The 13,884-nt window shown below is 39.2% G+C and overlaps 1 protein-coding gene across 29 annotated transcripts in view; it reads right to left on the bottom strand.

Moving 5' to 3' along the window:
* The window catches only part of LOC105482229 (aspartate beta-hydroxylase), a 221,339-nt gene that overhangs the window by 76,750 nt on the left and 130,705 nt on the right, over positions 1–13,884 (bottom strand). For all 29 annotated transcript variants that reach the window (XM_071068186.1, XM_071068191.1, XM_071068188.1 and 26 more), the window contains one exon: positions 3,970–4,055. In XM_071068186.1, coding sequence (XP_070924287.1) covers positions 3,970–4,055 — 86 coding nt within the window. The remainder of the gene's footprint in view (positions 1–3,969; positions 4,056–13,884) is intronic.

Here is a 13,884-nt window from a genome sequence, read left to right as displayed (position 1 = left end):
GGGGGTATAGGTATTGGATAAATACTCCCTTTCAAAATGGGAGAAATTGGCCAAAACAAAGGGGCTTCAAGCTCCACGCAAGTCTGAAATCCAGTGTGGCTGTCATTAAATTTTAAAGCTCTGAAATCATCTCCTTTGACTTCATGTCTCACATCCAGGTCACGCTGATACAAGTGGTGGGCTCTTATGGTCTTGGGCAGCTCCACCCCTGTGGCTTTGGAGGATACAGTCTCCCTTCCAGCTGCATTCATGGGCTGGTGTTAGGTGTCTGAGGCTTTTCCAGGCACACAGTACAAGCTGTCGATGGATCTACCATTCTGGGGTCTGTAGGATGGTGGCCCTCTTCCCACAATTCTACTAGGCAGTGCCCCAGTGGGGACTTTATATGGGGGCTCCAACCCCACATTTCCCTTCTCCACTGCCCTAGCAGAGGTTCTCCATGAGGGCTCCACCCATGCTGCAAATTCTGCTTGGACATCCGGGCAATTCAATACACATCCTCTGAAATCTAGGCAGAGCTTCCCAAACCTCAATTCTTGATTTCTGTGCACCTGCAGGCCCAGTATTGAAATCTGTGTTACTCTTCTATGGCCTCTGTGATAAACTATCACAAACTTGATAGCTTAAAACAAGAGAACTTTGTTCTTTTGCAGTTTTGCAGAAGAGATTTCCAGAATTAGTTTCTCTCAGCTGAAATCAAGATGGTGGCAGGGCTGTGTTCTCTCCAGAGGTTTTATGGGAATATTTGTCCTTGTCTATTCCCAGTTTTTCTTGATTTGTGGACAGATCACCCCAATATCTAATTCTGTCTTCATACTGCTTTCTTTCTCCCCTGTGTGTGCTCCTTTTTATTTTGTTTGCATCAAATTTCTCTCTGTCCCTCTCTTATGAGGAAACATGATTGCATTTAAGGCCCAACTGGATAATCCGGGATAATCTCTCTATCTCAGTGTCCTTAATCACATCTGCAAAGGTCCTTTTCCCAAATAACATAACATTTACAGGTTCCAGAAACATATCTTTTGGAGGTCTATTTTCAGCCTAGTATGCACCCCATGCAACTTAAATTGCAAATGTCAAAGCTATTTCAATGATAATTGTGCTAAATGTACTAATATCAGACTTAAAACATAAGAATAACAATGTTCATAACAAATTTGATAAGGTGTGATATTCCTGCTTGACTGTCAAGGTTGTTAAAATAATGGGATATTTTGGCTCTGTCTGTGGCATTCTTTGAATCCCTGCAAGACAGAGGCTGTGTGACTTTGCTGAGGGGCCATCAGTCTTGCTTTCACTTCAGTTGGCTGGCAAAGTAAGTGTGTTTGCTTTTAGTCTGAAAGAATTTCCCTTCCCTAAGTTCTTGTATAGCTCCTAACACTGTGGTTCAATTCTTATTTAAAAACTCAATTGCAAGACACACAATGTTTGAAGAATTGCCTGAAAATTATCTGTTTCTCAACATAGCTTATAATGTTGTCCTAGGACCAAGACGGTTCATGGGAGAGACATGTATGTGGGCCACACTGTGTTGGCATGAGGCCAATGGGCTGTGCTGAAGGACAATGAAATACATTCCTGCAGCTGCATGGTAGAATAATCCACTGGTATGATGTCAGGGAGTAAGCAGGAAGTTTTGCATCCATCAGTATACCTTTTTTATGAAGATCTACAGCCAAATGTTTCTCTCTGGACTTGGAGCAGAACAGCTCTTCTGATGAACAATATTAATCTTACCTTCTGATTCTATTTTCCATGTTGTCCCTCGAGGAATTGTTGACTTCATTCCTAGCATGGTTTAGAGCCAGTGGTGTGAACTTTCAGGCGTGTGATTACATTTTCTTTACTCCCTCCCCACCTTTTAAAAAAATCACTTAAAATACTGTAATAATAAATGATTCCAACAAATAAGCAAATACATTTCAGTATATCATTTCAACCCCTTTTTCTAGAGGTAGGAAAGCATTTTAAACAATAAATATATATTTTTTAAAAATAGAGGATTGGAATATAATCTGATCTATACTTTTCTGGGGGGATAAAAAGCGAACACATACTTTCTTGTAACACAGTCCTTGAGCCTGAGGTGTGAACTGAGGCTTCACTGGCTCTGTGTGGGGTGTGTGTTAGTTGGCCTCGGCTGGTCCAGCGCGCTAAGGTGCATCCTCTGAAAATACTAGCCATAAAAACAACCCTAAAAGACTGAATTATGTTGATGAGTCAGTCAATAACACAGCTTCCTGTTGTTTCAGAAGCAAGAATTGTATATGTGGCTGCTACTTCCTCTTTTATTTCCCTGGTATAAATTCAAGATGCTCCTTGAGAAAAACATAACTTCAAAGGAGCAACACTGCAGAATACTCCATAACTGTGCCCTCCTTTATCATTCATATAATTACATTAAAATCCTTCTCTAAAGCTGCTCACATGTTTTTTACACTGAAAGTTACCTGTGCAGTAGGCACTCCCATTTTTATATATGACATTTAGTTTAGAGAAAGTAGAGGTTGCCAAAGGAGGTGGCAGAAAAAAATTATTGCTTCAGTTCTATTAAGAAATACAAACTGACCACAAACAGTAGATGGCTTCACTTTATAAAGTTAAACAAGACAGTTAACTTTCTTGTTTACTATCAGAAAGTAGGAATCATTCCACGTGGTTAGATTTAAGGGAAGTGAACAATGACTTTGCTGCAATATTCTTTGGAGTTACTAAATTTTTATTGGCAAACCTTGGCTTTGGAGTCTCACCTAACGGCAGTTCCAAAAGCCTTTACGCTCGCTGGTACACTTTCAATAAACATGCAGACGTACATTCTTGTCTCATTTTAGTTCCTAACGAGTGTTTTTATTGTTGTTTGTTTACTTAAGTCCGCTTGTTCCTTTTTTTATTGCAGTCAATGTCTACTGATTACAAAGCCTAACAGGAAAACTAATGAACATTACAGAGTCTACATTCAAGTGCAGAGTAGAGAAACAAATTTTCGCCAAAAACAAGGAGATGATTAATTGAAGATATGATTAAATACATTATAATAAATATTTTTGCACCCGATAATTAGATGATATGACCAAGGTTAGGGAACAAGTAACTTAAATCCAGTTTCGATTTATTGTTTTCAAAATTGTAATATCTATAAAGAAATGCAAGTAATATTTCAAACATATTGATAAATTAAAACATAAATAAGTTACCCTAAAAACCTGGAGGTGCATGAGGTTAACCCTAAGTAAGAAGAATGTCTTCTTCTTTTCTTGCATCAGGGAGCTATAAAATTAAAAACTTCCACTTCTATGACACTTGACAGTGTTGTTATTTTTAAAATGTCATTTATGGCTCATGCCTGTAATCCCAGCACTTTGGGAGGCTGAGATGGGTGTGTCACTTGAGGTCAGGAGTTCAAGACCAGCCTGGGCAACATGGTGAAACCCTGTCTCTAGTAAAAATACAAAAATTAGCCAGGCATGGTGGTGAGCACCTGTAATCCCAGCTACTCAGGAGGAGAATTGCTTAAACTCAGGAAGCAGAGGTTCCAGTTAGCCGAGATTGTGCCATTGCACTTCAGCCTGGGCAGAGGCTCTGTCCAAAAAAAAAAATTCTCATTTGATCTTTAAATTGATCTTTAAACAAGTCAATCAGAGGTAGAAAAAGTATTTATCATTCTCATATCTTTAAGAAAACGAACACCCAGAATGGCCAAGTGATTTCCCCAAAGCTACATAACTAGAATGTGATGGAGGTAGGCTGACACCCACATTGGCTGGCTTGAAGGAAAGTTCTATTTCTCTTTGGCCATGTGGTGGCAATTCTCTTCCATCTGATTCATTTCATGTGGAATATTCACGTGCCTGGGGGAAAATGCACTCTATTCAACTGTTGTTTCTTTTACACTTATTATTTTTTAACAAATCAAGAGTAACGCCTGAGTTTATTTAACAACAAAATCATTGCACAAAAATATCAACCTACCCTTTTACGGAGTTTTTCTGCAGCATCAAGTTCAGCTTTAATAGTCTTATCAAATTTATTTAAAAGTTTAGGCTTCTTTTTCTTAACTGAAAGAAAAAAGAGATTTTTATTTTTAACTTTTTTTGGCTGGAAATAGCTATTAAGCATAACAATTTACAAGTAGTGGGAAACCTGATGTTGGTCTCTACCATAGACCTGCAGGAGAAGGCACACTGCAGGCTCGCCTTCCATTTTCCCCCCTAGATGATGTGATGAAGCCAGTGACTGCCCAGGAAGACAACGCAGCCCTTACCTATCTGCTACTATATGTTCCTGGGGGAGTGGGTGGATACTATACTGAAACTCTCCAGGATACTGGCTTGGTTTCTGGGATGTAAATGGTGGGTATGACTTCTAAACTCTCATCATCAACTTCTTGGCTATGTCCAAAAGATTGTTTAAAATAGTTTTTGAATATGTTCATAACTTTTTCTGATACAGATAAAGATGAAAATGGAAGGCTCCTCTCAAAGAAGTCAAGTAAAACAGAATTTCTTCGTTTAGCATTCAAGGCCCTTCCAGTGCATCCTGGACTGACCACCCAGCTATGTTCCATATTTCAGCCAAAATAGACTGCCCCATGTTCCCCAAATAAGCCCTTTGTGCCCTTCCTTCCTTCCTTCCTTCCTTCCTTCCTTCCTTCCTTCCTTCCTTCCTCACTCCCTCCCTCCCCCTCTTCCCCCTCCCATCCCTCCCTCCCTCCCCTCTCTCTCTCCCTCCCTCCCACTCTCCCTCTCTCCCCTCCTCCCTCCCTTCCTTTCTTCCTTCCTTCCTTTTTTCTTCTTCTTTTTTTCTTTTTAAACAGAGTCTTACTATGTCACCCAGGCTGGTCTTGAACTCCTGGCCTCAAGCGATCCTCCTGTCTTGGCCTCCCAAGGTGCTGGGATTATAGGCATGAGCCACTGTGCCCAACCCGTGCTATTTCTTATGCTACTGCATTTAAATAAAAAGCCTGTGCTTTATCTTCTTCTGTGAAAAAAGTGCCTGTCTTTCAACAATGAGCTCAAAACCACACTCCTTATAAAGTTTCTCCTGAAATCACCCACACAGTACTTAGTCCCCTGCTCCACTGTGTGCGTCCTTAAGTCCACTGCACCCTGCATATCTCTGTTTTGTGGTCCTTGCCACTAGGGGTTTTGTTATAATCCTTCATGCACTTATCTTAGTCCTAACTCTTGCAGGGTGGTACCATGTCTTAAATGCAGGCTGAATCCATTTATGCTTACTTAGCAAACAGTTTTTGGCTCTGTGCACAACCTCAGCACCCAGCAAACAGGAGCCCTTCTCCCGAAGGCAAGGCACACCCAGCAGGTGAGAGGGCCAGTCCTGCTGGTGCACAACTGGCAGTGCCTGCAGAGTGGATGGATGCAGAGCACTTCTTGGAAGCCCCAAGTGACAAGAATGGAAGCTTGAAGGGTAAGTACAACGTTCTGGAGAAGAGGAGTGGTGGCAGGGAAGGGGGCAAAGCGGGATAGAGAGGAATTAAAACAATCAGAAGAGAACTTCCTCAATATTCTGACAATAAACCTACAGACGTAATAGCTTCTTCCCTATCTTGTCACAAAGGAAGAGGGACTCTTCTTTCTAAGGTCCCCTCCCCGCCAACACACACCTGTCCTGTGCCTTCTGAATGTCTCCTCGCTCTCTTGATCTCTCATGTGCCCCTGATGGGAATTTAATAATGCATTATATAACGCCAAAATTTCTGCCATCTAACAGCAAACAAACAAACCAAGACAAACCTCAGCCTACCCTCCTCTACTTGCCATGCTCCCTCCCCTCCCCTCGGGGGGGCACATCTTTGTCATCTTTCCTGTCAGCACTTTGGCTTCCTCACCTACCACATGGGCAGAAGCAAGTCTTCCAGAGGAGGGAGGGCTGTGGGGTTAAGCATCAGATGGCAAGGGTCTGAGTCCTAGCTCTGTCACCTCCAAGCTCTGTGACCTAAGCCAAGCTGGCACTAAACTTTTCTGGGTCTCACTTACCCTCTCTATAAAATTAGGGGTGTTTTTGAGGGTTAAATCAATATAGTATGTGAAGCATTTAACACAGTGCCTGGCATGCAGTAAGTGCTCAGTACCTGAGAGCTATTATAATAATGGCTACGGCTTTCTGCACATCTATTTGTTCTATTTCTTCCTATTTTACCTGACCCCTCTACAGCATTTGACATGGTTGATGCCCTCCTCCTTCCTAGATGATCCCTTTCCTTGACTTTTATGTTGCCCAGTCTCACAGTTTTCCTCCTCATTCTCTAGCCTCTTGAATTTCTCTTTCTTGCCTCTGTAACTTCTTCTCTTTGCTGCTCCTTGAGATGTTATATTCTTCAGAGTCAGTCTTCAGTCTCTGTAGCAGCTTTAACTATTTAATTTTCCAACTGAGCTACAAATCAACTAGTTCATTTTCTCCTGCATCATGAAAATTATAAATCCAAGAACCTACTGATACATGCCTCAAACTCAGTAAATAAAAATTATAATTTGCGATTCCTCACACATCTATTCTTTTTCATATTAACTTTATTGCAGAGAATGACACTTGGTTGTCCAAATCAGAAACTTGGTTATAAAAGGCAACCAAAATAAGGGCAAAGAAGAACACATGGAATCATCCTAAGGAAGATGGAATGGAATCACTACTATCTTTTTAGCACTCACTCTGCGCCAGTCAACGGGCCACCACTATACCTAGATATCTTTTATTTTCTCAACTTCCTGAATACAGGGAATTTAACTACATGGATAAGACCACTGAGGCTCCAAAAGGGTTAGTTACTTTGACCCCTCCCCTCTCTCATCCACATAGAAAAAAGGGGATACTTATTTCTTTTTTCTGAAGAAGAGGGAAGATTCTCCAAAACCCTTAGTCTCCTACCTCTCCCTACAGGGGAGGTGATGTGACTTAATCCACTTGCTGAATTGGCGGAAGGAACTTGAAGTTCAGTTTCACTCCTTCCCAACCTCTCAAGAGCATACATGCTGAGCTGAGCTGAGATGACCTTCTGAGAGCATTCGTGCTGAGCAGAGCTGTGAAAGAGGCTCTCACATGGAAGAACTACGGCTGCTCCATGCTGTGTGGAGCGGTGGGTATGTCCAATTCTGGGGCTCAGTATTAAGAAATCTGTTATTCCTGGTTATCCAAACCCCACCTTTCAATTCAACTTTCATTAAGTAATAAAGCTGACACTCTGATCACCTTTTAATTACTTATGCATTTGTAAAAAATTGCTACGATCTTCTATTATATTTATTCGACCTTCCTCCTCTCTCCTCCCAGAAACCCTAATCCCTATATTGTTGAAAGCTATATGTGTCTAAGGCAGAGACTGAAAAAATAGTGAATAATGAGCTTTAAACTGCATGCCATTATATGTTACCATATATGCTGACGTGGAAAATGAATAGACATTTCACTGTGACACAGATTGATGGTGGTAGGAGCTCATGCCTTGTCATCTCAGCACAGACTTATGTCTCCCAATTGTTCATTTTGCTTTTGTAGAAGTGTCTATCAACAGAATGACAGTGAGACCTCCAGGAAAGCCTGGTGTGCACCTGAGTAGACAGTTTCACTGCGGGCATCACTAGTTTTCCCCAACATGTCTCTTGTGTTATAAAATTCAAGTTAAAATGATATTTATTTATAAGAAACTAAAAACTGGCAGTTTAGGACATCCAAAACAGTCAGCAGCAAAATTACATGTTTGTTAATGAGCAATGCTGTATCTTAGTGTCACAATATTTCAATAAGAGCACTAAAATAGACAAAATATTAAAAATCTCACAGCATGTCACCATGTTCTATCTTTTCATATATCTTCATATTTGATAGCTTCTAACTATTGAAACTCTCTTTGAAATTCAAATTTTATCCTGACTATTTTTAAGTACACAGAAAGCCTGAGGCAATTTTCCAACTGTTAGAAACCACAGACTCACTCTTTCTTCTCATTCTGGGGAGGCACATGTTCTAGCTATAGAAATAATGAGTCCTCATTCAGGTTGGTGACAGGACTCTGGTGAACTCTGTCCAGCACTCTGGGCCTCAGCTTTCTCACCTACAAATGGGTGATGTGGGCTGCTTCTCTTAAGGTCTCTTTGAACTGAAAAGGCCTGTGGTTCTAATTTTCTGTATTTAAATTATGTTCATAGTCTTTTGAAGTACACCTATAAGGTACTAGAAAGAATTATTAATTTTGTTGAATTTGGATCTTTCAAAATGGTTTAGGAGAAAGCTATCTATGCTATATATAAATTAAAGTTTGTTTGTTTGTTTGTTTGTTTTAAATCACTGCCATTACAAGTGGTTGGCCCTTTTTCAAAAGCACAAAGAAGAAAAGAAAAAGGAACACTTACATTTCAAATCCTTACTTCCCTTGCCATGCTGTGGTTGAAATATTAAGAGCAAATAAAATGGAAAAGAAGGAAAATAAAAGGATAGCTGAAGGTAGGAGGAAAACACTAGTGATGCATTTGTAGATATAAAAATTATGCTGACTCCTTTTTGTTTCCACTTAGTTCATGGAAGTTGTTTTTATACCACAGTCCATGGGGAGAAGTTGATCATCAATAAAAACAGACACAGAATCTTCATATTACTCTATGTCCTATATCCATTCCACTGAAAACAGTGAAGAAAACAGCAATTTCTCCTACAAGGTATACTGAAAAGCAACAATTTCCTAACTAGTCTCTTTGACTCCAGTCTGTTCCTATGTTCTACCTTGTTCTCAGGTTCTTTCTGAAACACAATTTATTCATGTCATTACATTGCTGAAAACACACCCATAGATCCCCAGAACATAAGAAATAGAAATTAAACTCACTGGGATGCCCTCCTAGCAATTCTGCTCCTAATTATGGACTCAAGAAAAATGAAAACATAAATCATGAAGACATACACAAAGACTTGTATGCAAATATTCACCACAGGGTTATTCACAACAGCCCCAAAGTAGAGAAAACCCAATGTCCATCAACTGGTGAATGAAAACAATCTGTGGTATATCCATACAATGAAAAACTACTCAGCAATAACACCAGTACCTGCAACAATATGGATGAATTTTAAATGCATTATGTTAAGTGAAAGTGGCCTAGTTCAAAAGACTACTGACTAATTCCATTTAGATAGCATCCTGGAAATCTGAAAACTGTGGTGACAGAAAACAGGTAAGTGGCTTCAGAGGCTGGGTGGGAAAAGGGGATAACTACAAAGGGCACAAAATAATTTGGGGGGTTGCAAAGTTCTATATGTTAGTTGTGGTGGATAAACTGCATCTAGATGTATATACATAAGCCAAAACTCATAGAATGCACACTATAAAAGGTAAATTTTACTGTATGTAAATTACTCCTTAATGAACCTGACTTATAACAAAAAAAGTCACAAGGCAAAGATAAGCTCCATGATTCTCAGTGAAGATTCTTACTATGTAGGTGTAATAATATGAAAAACTCTTGGGAATAAAAACAGCATCCTTTTCAAAAATGAAATTAAATTTAGTTTGAAACTCTCCAAAAATCTGTTGGGAGGCAATTCACTCACCCATGTTTAAGACACACTTACCTGCACAAAAAAAGGAAAAAACCCAACATGTGAATCTAGACCTAGCTAGGCCCTCAATTACATTGGAATATTTTTTTTGTATTTAATATCCCAGCTACCTTTTCTACTCTAGACTGTCCTCTTTCTTCCTAGTCACTAGCCTTCCAAGCACCCTACTCTTGAACTACATCAAAACACTGGCCGTTCCTCAGCGTGTCACTCTGCCCACAGTGGAGGGAGACCTAGGACTGTGGATTAGAGCCCATCTTGTTCATCGACTTGTTTATTCACTCAAGAATTTGTTAAAATGACTGTTTTCCAAAAACTGTGTGAGGTTCTGAGAATTCAACAGGATCTTTCTTAAGGAGGTTGTAGTCTTTTGGGGAAGACATAGCTGAATAATTAGTAGTTAGAGGAATGTGTGCAATTATAAGGGTGAATGAGGAGTGCTACTGTTTGGAAGGGAAGCCTTCTTGGAAGGGGAAACTAAAAACTTCTGTATACCCAGGGAGAGGAAGCATTCTGGGCAGAGGAGAGACTATTTATTTTGTAACTCAATCACAATCAGGAACTTGAATCTTTATTATTAGGTTGTTTTTGTTTGTTTGTTTTGTTTTGTTTTTAATGTGAAAGGCTAAAATTCCTCTCCTGGTTGGATGCTAGGGTTTGCCATAACATAAATTTTCTTACAATAAAAATCTGAGCTTTCTAGAATTTTGGAAAGCTGAAGGTATAGATATTGCTCAGGGATCCCAGACACTGACTTGCTTTCTCTGCATGTCTGAGGAAGGAACTTTATTGATGCTGAGCCTGCTTCAAGGGCCAGTAGAATCCAAAGTACATGCTCTGGGAGTATAAAGTTTTTTCAAGAGAGGATATACATACTGACTACAAAAGAGCAGTGGCATAGCAAGAACTGGGCTTTCGAAAACACGCAAGACAGAGAGTGGAAAACTGTGGCTCCCATCTGCACCAATGAAGGACTCTAGATGGCCAGGGAAGCCATGCAAAGGGACATTGCATCTGCCCTGGGCTGCCATTTTGCTTCTGATACAATTTTTTATGGCTAATTAAATAAGGACCTTAATTTAACTCTCCCTCTGTGTGTTTGTGTGTGTGTGTGTGTGTGTGTGTGTGTATTTCTCCTACCAGCCCGTCTGAAATGCTATACTTATTCAAGGAAAATAATGTGCACCTTGAGCTCTTGCACAGTTGCATTTCTTTGAACCAGCTTTTGCCTTTCACAAATTGGCCCCTAATCTCCATTTTCCTCTTCTATTAATTTCCTTTCTATAGACTCTCGAATATGGCATGAACATTGACACTTCTGTGATTTTTCTCATGGTGTTTTATCTTCCTGGAAAACCCTTTCCTTTATTTCTACCAAAGAATATTCTATATTTTCACTGTTGAGACCTAGTTTAAATGTCATTTCCTCTATCAAGTCCAAGACATCTTTAGGTGGAAAAGAATCTCTCCTATGGTCATATAACATTCTATTACTATTACTACTGTGTTCATTACTATTTCTAGAAATAGTAAACTCTTCAGGCTGTGTTTATGCTGTCAGTATATACACAGTGCTCGCTCAAAATCTCCCCCCTCACTCTCACCTTCCTCTTGCTGGAACACGCGCACGCACACACACATAAACACACACACACACACACACACACACACAGAGGGAGAGTTAAATTAAGGTCCTTATTTAATCTCCTTGCTGGATTGTTAATTTCTGAACTGTGTTACTTACAATTTACTTCCAGCATTTGGCACACGGCCTGTCCTATAGGAAATCCTCAACAAATTTTCATGTTTCTAAAGGCATGAATGCATGCAGGCATGAATGAATCAAGACATTCTAGAAGGGGATATGGCAATGTCGATTTGTAATTGGGCATATCAGCTGTCTTTAAAAAAATCAGAAAATTATAAACAACCATGACAGAAAATGACCTGAGAGTTGCTTGCTTTATAAAGAGTTCAAATCCAAAAAGTTTCAATAGACAATAATGGAGGGGCCTGAAGAGGAAGATTTGAAAAAAAAAAAAAAAAAGAAGCAAGATCCTTGTACCATAATCCCCACTGAAGATCTTGTAGGGAACACTGACATTTATTCTACATCTTATTCCATGTAGGTTTTTCAGTATTTGAGCAAATGGGGACACACATGGCAGAATACAAGGCACAACTAACAGTAAATTCTTGGATTGCAAGGTCCCGCTAATTTTAGAATAACAAAACCTTCCCAAAGCAGCTTGCTGTTATGTTCTGAGTCACTGCTTAATGCTTTAGCAATTCTGTGCTGATAATAATAGCTGACATTTATTGATCACTTAAGCCTTCTAGACATGTGTGACTCACCCAAGCTGCACAAACTGTAAACAGTAGGCACCAAGACTGAAGCTTGGGGTTGTCTCCAGTAGACTCCAATGTCTGTACTCTTAACCATTTTGCTGTATCTTTGGCATCTGGCCCAGAAGTCAAGAAACTAGGGTGTTCCTAAGAGTTTTAAGGGTGATGACACAGTGAAATTAAGTATTAGTATAAGTATTATTTGTGTAAAGGAAGTAGTTGAACTTTGTATTACTTGTCTGTAAGGATAAACGCAGTTAAATAACTATAGTAATTTTCCTTCATTTTGTGTCTCAAGACGTAGCATTTAGACATTACACAGACACATCCTGGCTTGGTAGAAGGACCACAGAGTACAAGCCCAGAGGCCAGTCTGTGAGCCTCAGTTCCGCTACTTCTGAGGCAGCTTGCTTAATTTTGTTGAGCCTTTGTTTTTTTCATCCATGAAATGGGGAGAATATCTGACCTACTTCCTACTACTGTAAAGGAAAGTCATGGAGCATAAAACATCATATAAATGTTAATTATGACTTTCATCTATAGTATCTTATTTTTAGTTACTTTAAAATTCTGTTCTTATTAAATGGGAAATGTTCCTGACTCTTTTAAATAAATATTTAAGCAGTTAATTTTTTAAAAAGATCAGATTTTTTCTATGATCAGACATTTCCCTGGCAGAGATTTTGGGCAACTAATAACTTTATCACACTACACCTGTATTCAGTTTGGATTTTGAGTCAACAAAGGATTAAAGAGCTTTGAGGTCATGCTAAACTTCCCCTGCTTCCCAAACTCTAGTACGTATTTTTAAGCAGGATCACATAAAACATTAAATACTGCTTTTGGCTATGGTAATCTAAAGGTGGAATTTGATGAAAAATAATCTAAAAAGCAAAACAATTTAAGGGAAGGAAAAGTAAGACTAAAATAAGATATTAAAGAAAAAGGTGCTCATATCTGACTAAGATGTGGTGTGAAGCTTCAAAGTCATCATATAAAGCAACCTTACTGCAATATTATTCATAGCAATTAACAGTTAACCCAAGATAGGATCCCTGCTTATTTTAATCTTCCTTTATTAGAATTGGAAGTTAATTCTGCTTTTCTTTTTAAAATCACCGATAGATTTCAATAAAAGAAACATCACTCTACATTTGTCTGACAGTGAGGTAAAGCTCTAAATTAAGGCAAAGGGTAAAAAAGAAGAAAACATGCAAGAATTCAAGAATCCCATGTTAGAATGTTTGATGAAATGCTATCTGCTAATCACAGGAAAAGCAACCCTGAATCTATGAGTGTTCCTACAGGCGGGGGACGTGGGTAGAAGCCCTCAGTTATTTTCTCTTTCATTTAAAAGTGGGAATTGTGCAAGATATTCCCTACTGCGATGCCTCACACTGGGGTCTGAAATAAATCTGCTCTCATGTTGAGAGAGAGACATGCTATTTGCTGTTGAGAAACCCAATATGTAGACAGTCATGGAGGTGCTTCTGGCAGGAGCCTTTGTTTGTATTATCACCATGTGAGAAAGAAAAGCTAATGTGTTTGATCCAAAAATAGCCCCTTCTGAGGCTTTTTTCTCTAACACTATCTACTCTATAGGTATTACCGGAAGAATAAGTAAATTTGGGCAACTCTTGAAAGACACTCTTACCAAGGATGGCACACCCTTTCTTGCCTCCTACAGCTAAGAATAATGGACTTATGTTTTTTTCAGAATTAAATATCAACTATATACTAGCAGGAGGTCAATATTCAAAGCTTAAACCAAACAGTTAACAAATATTTTTCACGGAGAGATGCTAACTAATACAACCCAGTAAACAGTATATAAAGGGCAATTGTTTTCATCTGCTCCCACTACTGAAATAACGTGAGATTCTGCTGGGAGCATTCAATGGAGACAGCAAGTATTCCAGGTTATTACATGTAGTTGGCTGTCTCCCCATAGGGTTATTTTTATAAATTATACAT

Source organism: Macaca nemestrina, chromosome 8 (genome assembly GCF_043159975.1).
Source record: "Macaca nemestrina isolate mMacNem1 chromosome 8, mMacNem.hap1, whole genome shotgun sequence".
NCBI lineage: Eukaryota > Metazoa > Chordata > Mammalia > Primates > Cercopithecidae > Macaca > Macaca nemestrina.
Note: the sequence above shows the minus strand (reverse complement) of the source record. Positions and strands in the feature narration are given on the sequence as shown.